Consider the following 12,892-nt stretch of genomic DNA (forward strand, 5'->3'; position numbering starts at 1 on the left):
CAATAAATCACACAATCAGTTTCATACAGTGGTGCCATCCTCACTGTAGTAACCAGTGACGTCATGATTTGGACCGCCCATTGAAGATGGAACATTGACTTCCACTGAAAAAATTAGGAGATTGAAATCATGAATTTTTATAATTACGATTGAGGTTTGATATTATTATGTGATTTCATTCAAAATTGGTATTTAGGAGTCTTTGTGGAACGACATTATGAAAGGGGATATTTCTGATGTTTTTAATGATCATTTTTTTGATCTTATTTTTATAAATAAAGTTTTTGAAACTAGGTTTATATCATTACATTATTTGACATATCCCAACCAAAAAAAGGTTAGAAAAATGATAACCGTAATTTTTTATTGAATATTGTCTATATGCAACTCAAGAGCCTCGTGCAAAGAAAGAAAATTCAAAACGGAAATCATATTCTTTGTGTGAAGTAAGTTAGTTGTTAAGTGAGCTATAACAGATTTAACACCTGTTGCACAAGAATAACTATGAACATTGAGCAGAAAACTTTTTTCATGTTTGAATACAGTTTTTTTCATTTACATTAATGATTTTTCATAATTATAGAATTCGTCAGCATTAATTATTAAAAAAAACATAATGTCGGTCCACAAAGACCCCTGGATACCAATACCGTACCGCTTGTTCATCAAATCTGAGAATAAATCACAAATTTCTTCATCTAATTTTACGAAGCAAAGTTGATTACTTTTGAAATTAACATTTATCATTGTTATGAATTAGTTTATTTCAAATAATTTAATTTCAACCCAGTAAACCACGCGCTTTATTATGAAGCCATTCATAAATAAAAATCTGATAGGTGGTAGAAAAATTGGCCTCATTTTCATAATCATTAATAATAAATCAGATTTCCTGTAGGAACTATTTAAACAGAATACATTTTCATCTGAAATGATCAATTTTATAAATATATAATATTCCTCCGATTATCAACTGAACCAACCGCCACTGTTTTATGGTCCAACTTACTTCACATGTAAACAAATTCTCTATAACCTCTCATTACCCGCCACCCCCCCGCGCCCATAAGTTGTACAGAAAAGGATACCCGCTTCAAAATACATGTATTGTATTGGTAGACGCACCGTTTGGGCATGGCAACTCTATGTCTTATTATTATTCTGAGTCTGAGACTCACATTCGCAAATGACATTGACAGTATTGACATTTACCTCCAGTGTTGCGTAGATTTCTAAACTTAAAAAAAAATGATAAAGTCAATGTTTTTTGCGAGTTTTATAAAAAAATACTTTATTCACCAGGAGTAACACCCACTTTTTTCCATTTCGAAGAAAAATTAAGGTTATTACTTGGCGTATTTTAACGATGTGTCTATTAAAACTGTTCTTTTTGTGTTTCTGAGTCTTTAATGTATCCTTCTTCATTGACGAATTGAAATATTTAATATAATTATTCAGGTTATCAATTTCTCAATTTTGATCACGTTTTTTCGTTATCTATTTTGTTACTATAGTAACAACAGAACTGGAGACCCCGAAAAGGGCATCCAGAGAGGACTAGCAAATGACAAAGAAGGTGATAGATCTGGAGAAAATTAATGGGCTGAACTCATTTCAACCCTATAAGTCGCCGGGACCTGATGGCATATACCTAATAATGCTTCAAAAGGGACCGGAAGTTCTATTTAAAAAATTGTGTGTAATTCTCAGGGCAAGTTTAGCACCGATTTATGTTTTCCAAAAACGGAAAAGTCTTTTAAAAATGTTTTTTTATTCAATACAGAAAAATTATTGAAAACGATGTTTAGTACATGTATAAAATCAGACTGAATGCAAAAGGCGATGGCGATGGCGAGGCGATGCTTTCTGGCCGGCTATGCTGATAAGAAACTTTCCTAGGAATTGTAGCTGAGTGTCAACAGAATCCGAGGTCAGTGACAACGTAATTAGCGGGACAAATACCAAAAACTTGGAGACTGATCAGGGCCACCTTCATTCCGAAACCTGGGAAAATCGGACAGGACTCGGCGAAGGCCTTGAGACCAATCAGTCTCATGTCATTCGCTTTGAAAACGTTAGAAAAACTACTTGACAGGCATATCAGGGACGTATCACTGGCTATCAGACCATTACATCGAGACCAATATGCATACAGGTCAGGTATGTCAACAGAAACGTCGAGTAACAGTAAAAGTAGAAAATACAAAAACAAGGAAGTACTTTTAGCTACTTTCTTGGATATTGAGGGCGCATTTAACAATACGTCGTTAGAATCAATCATCCAGGCGTCGAGGAGAAGAGATATCAGCAGGACAAGCTGTAGGTGGATAGACTGCATGCTTAGGGAAGATTAGTATATACAACCATTATGGGGGAAACAGTCGTGGCACGGGTAGTAAGGGGCTGTCCTCGTGGAGGGTTTTATCCTCTCTGTTTTGGAACCAGTTACGAGCTATGATGTCTCCTGGACCACAATGGGTATAAAGCACTGGGCTATGCAGACGACTTAGTCATCTTAGTCCAGGGTGAATACAATAATGTAGTGAAGGGATGCATGCAGCAGGCCTTGAATATTATAACAAGATGGACCGAAGATGAAGGGCTTAACATAAGCCCATCCAAATCGACCATAGTAGTATTCACCAAGAGGACTAAAACGGAGAGTCTCGGACCTCTAAAAAACTACGAAGTGAAGAAATACAAGTGTCAGGGAAGGCTAAATATCTGGGAGTAATTTTAGATTTCAAACTGACCTGGAACCAACACTTGGACAGGATGAAAAGGAAAGCGGAGGTAGAAATGATGCTCGCCAGACGCACCTATGGAAAACCATTGGGACTAAAACCAGACATGGTATATTGGCTATACATGACGGTGGTTAAACCCATGATAACATACGCATCTCTGGTCTGGTGGCCAAAGATGAAGCAGGCGACCGCTATCAACAAACTAGGCAAGGTGCAAAGACTTGCATATTTGGGAATGACGGGAGCAATGAGAACTACCCCAACAGCTGCATTGGAGACACTCCTGAATCTACCTCCTTTACACTCTGTGATAATGGGGGAGGCCAGGATGGGCCAATTCAGACTGGGAAATTCACCGAACTACAAAAGGTTGGACCGAACAGAAATTTAGGAACATGTGGAGGAGCACATGACACCGAAGTACACCTTTAACACAAACTTCACGGCCAAAATCATAAGCCTTGAAGAGTGGAAGACCATTAGTCATCCCGAAAACATGTTTGGAAAAAACACAAGGTATACAGATGGATCGAAGACCAAACATGGAACGGGAGCTGGAATATACCGAGCGTATAGAAATTTAAACTACAGTTATCCGCATCAACTTCATATATAGGTCCAGCTTTGGGGGTACCAAAATCATTGGTACGAAACCAGATTAGGACATGGACCAAAAAGAAGCACACAGAGTACTGGACAAAAGTACCTGGCAACAAACACAGTAGAACCTTCATTAGGGAACCGTCCGAGAAAAGAACCGAAGAACTACTTCAATATAGTAGGGATCGGTTCAGAATAATTACAGGGTTATTAACCTGTCAGTATCCGATTAGAGGACACCTGAATAAAATGGGGCTTTACAACAGAGACCTCAGCTGCAGATTATGCAACGAAGGGATAGAAACAGCTCTACACATTTTATGCGACACTGAATTACAGGAGGCAGGCGATATATGGTCGTACAAAATTACGCCCAGAAGAATATGACGAACATCCAACACGGAACCTGTGCAAACTAGTACAGGGAACGAGACTGATGGAATGGTTGTCACGAGAAGATGGGACAATAAACCCAATAAGCCCAAGAGGCTGCAGTGTTTTCTGGAGACATGGACTAAATGGACAAGTCAGACAGCTCCCAATGGACAAAAAAAATAATAACAGCTAGATTATACTGCATCTAAAGTTTTTTTCAGTATCAGTTCTCCTTCAGAAGACATTTTGTTCGATTCGTGGATTTTTTCCTGAAAAAATCCCCAAACTTTTCGTTTTTCTCATTTTTATTCAACAGAATTGTTATTGACACAGCATTATGGATAATCTTTCGATGACCATGAAGTCCTAATCTTGTGCGAGAAATTCTTGTTTGCATGTACGAAAGATAAAAAAGGTTAGAAAAAAGGTTTTGGCTTTCTACCTCCACTTAGTGGAGGTAGAAAGACATATATTTTCGATCTTAAACTTTGTAAAGTACACGTTCTTGAGCATGACATCTGTTTCAATTCCATAATTAATGTTTGGAGTAGAGTACAAACTTAATAGAAAAAAGTGATTTTCGTGTAATTTAGTCTTCAGAAGTATATGATTCGAATAGGCATTTTCATTCAGTTTGTACCTGAAAGAAACTTCTTTGCATGTTCTTTACATCATTGTAAAGAGTTTATTTTGAACTAAATTATTTTCTTCCTTTCTTAGGTAGGTTTCCAGATTTTTTTTATGGAGATGGAGAAAGGAAGTCAAAAACTAATGTATCCTAAAAATACATTTTTTTATTTGAACTTTCAACTGTCTTTATTGCATGACACCTGTTTTAATTCCATACTGAATGTTCCACAGTGTGGAACTGAAACTTTATATACAGTAATTCCTGGTGATTACATAAATAAAAATACAATCAATAGGAAATATGCATAAAAAATAAAATGGCCTAATTTTTTTTTCCAGAGCTTTTAAGGTCCTAGTACTACACTCAATTCGTTATTTTCTAATTTAATATATATTCAATTATTTAAAACATAAATCAAAAAGTGAAAAATTTACGAGCAAAATTCAAATTTGTAAAATGCCCCGCCATTGGTCGAAATGAAACATGACGTCATACGGCATATCCTGTCAGTCACCTGTGATTTATTTTCAAACATTCAGGTTGTGTTGGAGAGAAAAATTGGTTGTATTGCTATTCTAGCTTAGTTTTCTAATATTTTAATGTCAAGAAATACTAAGCGTCATCAACAGCAATGACGGACAACGGTTTTGTGAAAGCACAGTCGGATAATCTTCCAAAAATAGATGCATTCATGATGACCACATATTTTGTGTCAAACCCGGATTTTACATGTGCTGAGGTTGAGGGAGTAAAAGCTGCAAGGTAATTATTGTAAATCATGGTATTTTTAATCTAGTAAATCTGTTTTTATGCATACATGCACTTATAAAATTATTTCCCTCAATATAACCTCAAATGTTGTTTACATTCATTGTATGACATATGAAAATAAGGTTATGAACTTTAAGGTTATGAAACTTTATCTGGTGTACTTTTTATAGTTTTCGGACACATTGGTACCATGCAATATCTATAAAATGGCTTTTTTCTTCTTCCATGATTATTACGCGATATTTAAACTAAAACACCTTGTTAACTATCAAACTAACTCTGAATGTAAACAATAAACTGACAGGACGTGCCCTATGACGACACGCCTCAAGCGCGCGAGAAATAGGAGCGTTTGAACTTATCAAATTAAACCAATATTTTCAAGATTTTATGAAAAAATAATTACTACTCTTACAGCTATGTTTATTTTTTTTTCTATATCAAAATGAAGTGAAGAATAAAAAAAATAGAAAATTGTCTGCTTATTCCCTACTGCGAAGATAAAAAGTAACCAAAAGCCACGGTCATCGAAACAAAATAAATATCACACTCCCAGCATAACCTACACAATGGAGCTACGTAATCGAAAGTCAGCACAGCGCTTATGGAAATGTTAACTCTTCATTTACATCTCATTGGGTAGTTAGATATATTTGAGGTATTCATTAACTTCATTAACTTCAAGTATTATTTCTGTATCTATACTATAGGCAAGTAAGTGAATTCAATGATGCCTAATTCGTATGTTTAGTCATCTTATGACAATGAATTATATTTCAAGTGAATAAATGTGATAATTCAACGAAAAATGTGCATTAGAGATTGCCGAGTTTGGTGCTGTTTCCTGCTTAGTGAAAATCTCACAATAAAGTATTTTTTGAATGAGTTTACTTTCTTCTCTCTTGCCCTTCTCTAGAGCAGAATGTAGGTATATCGTCACTTTAAAGGTAAAACTCACCAAGTGACATTTTGAGGTTGAATGACTTTTCTCAACAAGTACACTTTTTATTGCATGCTCTACAAGAAGACAAAATATTCAAGTGTTAATTCCACTTAGTTTCATAGAACTGAATTAGTAAAATTATCCAAGTGCAAATTTGTGAACAATCATCTGAGAAGCAAAACTGAAAATGCACTTGATTAGATTTACCTTTACCAGCTACCTTAGCAGCCGGGCAACATATTAAACACAACATACATATTTGCTCAAAAGGGCCACAACTGTTGATGATTCATGGGTATATGGTTATGACATCGAAACCAAAGTCCAATTGTCCCAATGGAAAAGCCCAGGAAAGCGAAGAGCAAAGGAAGCACGTCAAATTCGATCAAATGTCAAGGTTATGCTAATTATTTTCCGTTGCGTAGTGCATCAAGAGTTTTTGCCACATGGTCGTACGCTCAATGTGGAGTAATAAATTTACATCGCCTACTCACTTGTCATTGTTTGTTCGTAATTTATTGGCCAAAAACAACACCGTAATCAGCCACCGTTTTCACCAGATTTGAACCCCTGCGACTTTTCTTTGTTCCCAAAATTGAAAGGACGCCGTTTTGCGGCGAAAAATGAAAATTCACCTTATTTTTTGAAGACACCTCGTACATCTCTCCACTCATTTGGGATTATTGTGAATTTGGTGACACACGTTAATCATTGTATTCATGCCGTGTATTGCTGTACGGGGTCTACTTTGATTCAACACTGCATATATATTAAAACGACAAGTAGTTATATTGTTTGTCGAAACTCTTTAGAGAGAAGTCGATGGTAACATTCACTCTACCTGTAAAACTGTCTGTTGGAGAAATTCTCTTGAAATGTTACACTGAAATTGGGGGAAACTCATGTATTGAATATAACGTTGAAATTTGGTATGTAGGTGCACGAAGGTTTCAGAAGGAAAAGTAATGATTTGATAGCTTTCTCCCAGTGAACTTTATTGATGTGGACACCATCACACTCACAGATTTTGAATTCATTGATACTTTCCACTAATATGTGTTCGAATCACATTGAAACAGATGTCAAAGTTATGAGATAGAAACTCTGGATATTGAACTCATGTGTAGAATTAATTTTTCTTATGGGATGAAAAAATAAAAGGAATTACTGTAAACACTTGGACGTATATTTTTATTATCATCATAATTCCTTACATTCATTCGTACACTTAAGCGCCGTCTATTAACAAATTTTATACACATTTTTGTTGCAAAACAATAAAAAACTATACATTCAAAATATTACATATTGTAAACGATCCCCCAAAGAAAATACATAATTGATGTAATTTTCTTTGGGCGAAACTGGGTATACATAAATTACAGTGAAGGTGAACACGAAAATTCTCGCAATTTCATATTCTACAGAAAATATCGTGAAATATATTTTGGGACAGCTAGACAGAAAGATTTCGAGATTACGAAAACCGTCGTGTTTCATTCACTGCAAAACTTGGATATTCTAATTCAGTCATTAATAACAATGATCACTATTTGTAATATTAGAACAATCACATTTATATAAAATGATGGAAAAATAGGAGTTGTGCTGCTACTGCTGCTCTCTACTCTTACATCATCAATTTGGACGTTATAACCACTCGCATATGTCATATTGACATGAAAAGTCCCTTCAGCTAGTCCGTTCACCGATTTTACTATGAAGCTATATTCTCCAATATCTTGAGTAGTGACTTTCGGCAGGAAAAGTACTGCTTGATGACAGTTTGGCTCCGAAGAATTCTGAAATCAGGAATCAAACGCATCAAAAATATATTTGAACTAACTGGTTGAAGAAGTGTGAATGAAAAATCAAACGGAGAAATGTTTACATACAGGGCTATTCAAATTCGTTTCTGTACATGGGGATCTCGTAAACGATAAGAGATAGAGTGTCGGTTGAATTGTGACAAAGTTGTGTATTTTAGAGACCTATTCAATGATGCAAAGAAATCGAATTCAGCTGTTTTGGTTCTGGAGATTTACAGGAAAAACTAAAAAATCCCAGATTATTTTTTGCCTATATATTCTTCATTCGCAGACATGTTGAGAATCTGTCCACATTTTGCAATTGGCACTTGATGTGGGCTCTCAGAATATATACATGAATCTTTTATACAGGGTGTCATCTGACTTGGGCCACCCCCATTTTTGAATTTTTAAATACGGGCCTGTATTTTTTTATTGTAGTTTTTGGATCGTAGACGTTCACTTCATATTGAGAAATTTAATTCAATTTTATATTTCTGAATTTTTCGGTACTATTCGATTATAATTGTGTGAATTATTCCCTTTCAAATTACGGCCCTGGAAATTGGTTGACTGATTTGAATAAAAACATAATAGCAAATTTCACGTCTCCCTATGTATCGTAGAGTTTTTCGAGAGTTTTTTTTTTCATTTTTAGGTACCTATTCATATTTTTTCCATTGCTATGAGCGTTTTCTACAATGAACTTCGAATAAGACAACCTTTTATGATTATTTGAAACATATCTACATCAAAAATATATTATATGTGTTTTAATAAGCAGAAAAAAAATGGTAGCAATAATAAGATCCGAAACGAACACTATAATTGTAAGATGACACCCTGTATAAAACATTAATGTATATATTCTGAGAGAACACATCAAGTGCCAATAGCAAAATGTGGACATGTATGCGATATGTGGATATGTATGCGAATAAAGAAGATATAGGCAAAAAAAATATTTTGGATTTTTTAGCTTTTCCTGTAGATCTCCAGAACCAAAAGAGCTATATTCGATATCTTTACATCATTGAATAGGTCTCTAAAATACGCAACTTTGCCATAATTTAACCGACACTCTATCTCTTATCGTTTACGAGATACCCATGTATTCTATAATTTTTTGTTCTACTACTTGTGAGCCGTCATACTTGAGTTAATTCCGCTCCGAAATGCACACATGAGATTATTGAGTTTTCTCCCATCTTTTCTAATACACCCATTCCAACAGTCTTGTTCCCTGTACTAGTTTGTTCAGGTCCCTTGCTTGATGTATAGCATATTATTCAGGAATAGTTTGAATCAGATTTCTGCAGTTTGGAGGTAAACCCGAGTCCAGTAATCAGGCTAACTGATTTAACAGAATAGTTTCGCTAGAGGACTTGTTTTCCAACCGGAGCCATAAATTCCATAACGAACATCGCCTCGTAATTAATCCCCAATATTATGGAGAAGTCGATCAGTACTTTTGAAGACTTTATGCTTTATCAAGAACCACTTGGTTGACTCTGCAAACTCAAAAGAATGCGACTTTCTTGTCGTTGGACAAAGTATAGCCATATCTGAACAATTTAGGACGCAGAAGTATGTCATACTTCTTCACGACTTGATACAGCTTTTTTCGGGCCCATCTCTTATCTGAAAGAATATACTAACAAGGTTACTCTTCCTTGATATTTTGAATGACCAGATCTGCCGGGATAAGTGCCGCGAAAGGAACTTATAACTGACGAAGCTATTTGAACTTTAACCTGAAAAGATATTATGGTCAATGATGTCCTCTAGAATATCCAGAACATCAGATGTTGTGATGATTGATACATGCCATAGAAAGGTTAGGCTTAGTTCTACATTGTATAGAACTAAGCCTAGTCGAGCTGACTCTTGCAGTTCTGAATTGTGGGAGCAATAATAATTGTTGTTTTTTTTTTCTAATTCAGAGGTTTCAGTTCTATTTTCACAGTTTCCTTACATTCAGCAACCCATTTTTTGACCTTCCTTATTATAATATTGATGAAATGCGGTTTTTGCACGGAAATGCACAAAATGTGTTGAAACTTCAGTTTTGCAACAAATCGAAATTTTATGGTCTGAGTGGAAGAATTTTAATTTCTTATCCAATATATTTTGATTTGAATTTTAAATTAAGGTTAGTTCCACCACGGCTGGGGATGTGATGCTTTTCAATAATGCCAGTTGGTACAGTTGTATGGTAATTAAAAAAACGCGAAGATTTTGGAATACTTATACAGGGCGTTTCAAATTCGATTCTCAACATTGGGATTTCGGAAACTATGAGAGATACGAAAATGGTTGAATTGGAGCAAAGTTGTGCATTTACCTGACTAACAATATGCCGTTGAGGAAGTTCTGAAATTCCGAGTATATCCGGAAAAAACAGAAATTTCGGAAAATGATTTTCATTTTCTTCTGGCTTTATTTTTCGAAGGATTCGGAAATAAATTGCACTTTCACATTGCCATTTCTTCTCTGATAAATAATGATGTTTTCAGATTTGCTATCCGATGTTTCGTCTTCCGGCCACCATTATCAACTTTTCTTATAGGCGCTACATTGGATTCTTTCTGAATAGAATCAGATTTCACCATTTCATTTCATCATTCTTTTTCGAAAGATTGGAGATATTGAAAAAAATTAATTCTTATCATAACAGGCTTTGACTTTGATGTTTTTGAATTTGCCTTTCAATTTGTTACACTTAATGACATTTTGATATTTGATAGGATATCGGAAATGTATTTAAACTTGTATCCCGAAAGATGACAACCACATCGAAGTTCAATTTATTGGATCAGAATCTCACCGAGTTTGATTCATTTGAAAAGCTGAGGCAAAAATACGGAGACAGAATCGACCAGAAAACTAAAGAATATTTGATAAATGAGGTATATATGAGGTAAGTTAGATATTGTGTCCTTTCCAATAAATATTAATAATTTGCATGAACATGAACCCGGGGATATCTATACGTCAAATTTCCTCAGAAATGAATATTTGTCATACAAGTGCTTGGAGACATTTAAAAAAAAAGCGGTTTAAAATGTTACAAAATACACATATCTCAAAAATTGCATCCATGTGATCCCGAAAGGAGATTAACATTTTTTAATTGGCCAATAAGAAGATCTGATTTTCCTGTTTTCCTGTAAAATTTAATTTGGTCAGATAAAAGCACTTTTACGAATTGTGGGATATTCAACCGAAATAACGAACACATTTGGAGCATTAACAACCCCAAGCAGTTCCGAGAAATTCGACCTCGAGTGCGATTTAATATTAATGTGCGGGCAGAAATTTACAAAGATATAACTTTGGATCCTCATTTATTTGACGGAATTCTGAATGGAGAAACCTATCTCCAGTTTTCAATGTCGATTTTCAAAGACTATTTGGGTGATATACCTTTGGCTAACTATAACAACATCTGGTTTCAACATGATGGTGCTCCACCGCACACTATCAGACGAGTATCTAGATACCTGACTGAAAGGTTTTGTGATAAATGAATAGGGAATAATGGGCCGGCGAGGTGGCCAGCAAGGTTTCCAGACTTGAGTGTTATGGATATGAAAATGAATGATTATGAAGGGCGTAGAAAACCTCAAGTTTGATAACGTATACCTTTCATAACTCGACTAATTGACGAACACGATGTCATGAATTTAATATGAATGAAATATGCTTACCTTTATACCGTAGGCAATAACCGTTTCATCAGCATCACCTGGTTTGTACACTTTAAGATCCTTAGCTATCCATATCACTTTGGTGTAAGGTGGGTTGGCACAAAACTCCATGGTCAACGTTAGTGGTTGCCCATACAGAGCTGTTATGTTCTTGTTAGCCGGAGCTACAGTTGGTCGACCTGTAAAAAGAGTTGAATATAAGCATAAGTTTTTGATAACATGTTATTTGACATATCAATTGCAATGGAAAATACAATGAAGTTTGCCTTTTTTTAATATGGTTTTTAGTAAGTTAAAGTTTAGCTGACACTATTAATTGGCATTTTCGCAATTACAACGTCTTCGTATCGATTTTGGTAGAAATTACATTGAAGGAGAAAAAGTCGAATATGATGTCAACAAAATGTTTCACTCCCATTCTTACATTACAATGATTTGGCCATGAAATTTTCACAAACCAATCATTTTTGTTATGATATTGACAACGACATTGATACTTAACTGAGACTGCTAACAAACCGCACTATAATGTGGAAATGGGCTTGGATGATGAATATGACATTTTATTACTCTGAATATAATCTTCAAGATTTGGCGAAGGTAAACTGAACTGTAGATTTTTTCAACGTTGCAATCATTTTTTAACACTCTTTTATTAGCTTCACCTATATGTATGGCTTATATCATAACTAAAAGTTCATATAAACATAGGTCCGCAAACGCTTCGTTACCGATTTACAGGGTGTTGAAATTACAAGATTTTTCTTGTTATTTCTTTGGAGCTCCTGCAGTTTTTGAGATATTGAGCTCAAATTTGGAATCTAGATTGCGTTATAGGGCATACGTTAGTGGGTTTTGTTAGATGGTTGTTGATTCTACAAGGTAATATTTTTTCAGGAGTCATATTCCATTTTCTCCCCCTGAACTTTTTTACTGTGCGCCGCTGGTAGATTCTAAAATACAAAATGAATTTTCCGTTTTATTTGGAAACTTTTTTTGTTTAGAAACTCTTTTCGTTTCTGCGACCGTTATTGAGAAAAAATTAAAGATTTTTTGTAGAAATGATTTATTTTACAATACAAAAACTTAAATAATAATAATTGAACTGCATTATAACAAATGTTGAAAGTGACCCTCTCCTACCCTTATACATGCGTCCGCTCTTCTTCTCATTGATGCCCGTACTCTTGCGAAGACTCCCGGAGTATTTCTTACAGTTTCAAATGCATTTATTATCCGATTTCGTAAGTCATCCACGTTATTCATTGGTGTTGTATACACTAGAGATTTGAGATATCCCCGTAGGA

At 35.0% G+C, this 12,892-nt stretch overlaps 1 protein-coding gene and 1 long non-coding RNA gene across 3 annotated transcripts in view; one reads left to right on the forward strand and one right to left on the reverse strand.

The window, feature by feature from the left end:
• The first annotated feature begins 4,861 nt into the window (after positions 1 to 4,861).
• The window catches only part of LOC141481034 (uncharacterized), a 53,467-nt gene continuing 45,436 nt past the window's right edge, over positions 4,862 to 12,892 (forward strand). Inside the window, exon 1 of the long non-coding RNA XR_012464710.1 lies at positions 4,862 to 5,115. This is a non-coding gene — a long non-coding RNA (uncharacterized lncRNA). The remainder of the gene's footprint in view (positions 5,116 to 12,892) is intronic.
• Positions 7,240 to 12,892, reverse strand: part of tei (irregular chiasm C-roughest protein teiresias) — a 762,167-nt gene continuing 756,514 nt past the window's right edge. For both annotated transcript variants that reach the window (XM_074171966.1, XM_074171964.1), the window contains exons 8-9: positions 11,586 to 11,764; positions 7,240 to 7,869 (exon numbers count right to left, since the gene is read on the reverse strand). In XM_074171966.1, the coding sequence (XP_074028067.1) occupies positions 7,594 to 7,869; positions 11,586 to 11,764 (455 nt within the window). In that variant the 3' untranslated portion in view covers positions 7,240 to 7,593. The remainder of the gene's footprint in view (positions 7,870 to 11,585; positions 11,765 to 12,892) is intronic.

Source organism: Leptinotarsa decemlineata, unplaced genomic scaffold (assembly GCF_025532065.1).
Source record: "Leptinotarsa decemlineata unplaced genomic scaffold, Ldec_3_MD MMD2_tig00000035_RagTag_RagTag, whole genome shotgun sequence".
NCBI classification, from domain to species: Eukaryota; Metazoa; Arthropoda; class Insecta; order Coleoptera; family Chrysomelidae; genus Leptinotarsa; species Leptinotarsa decemlineata.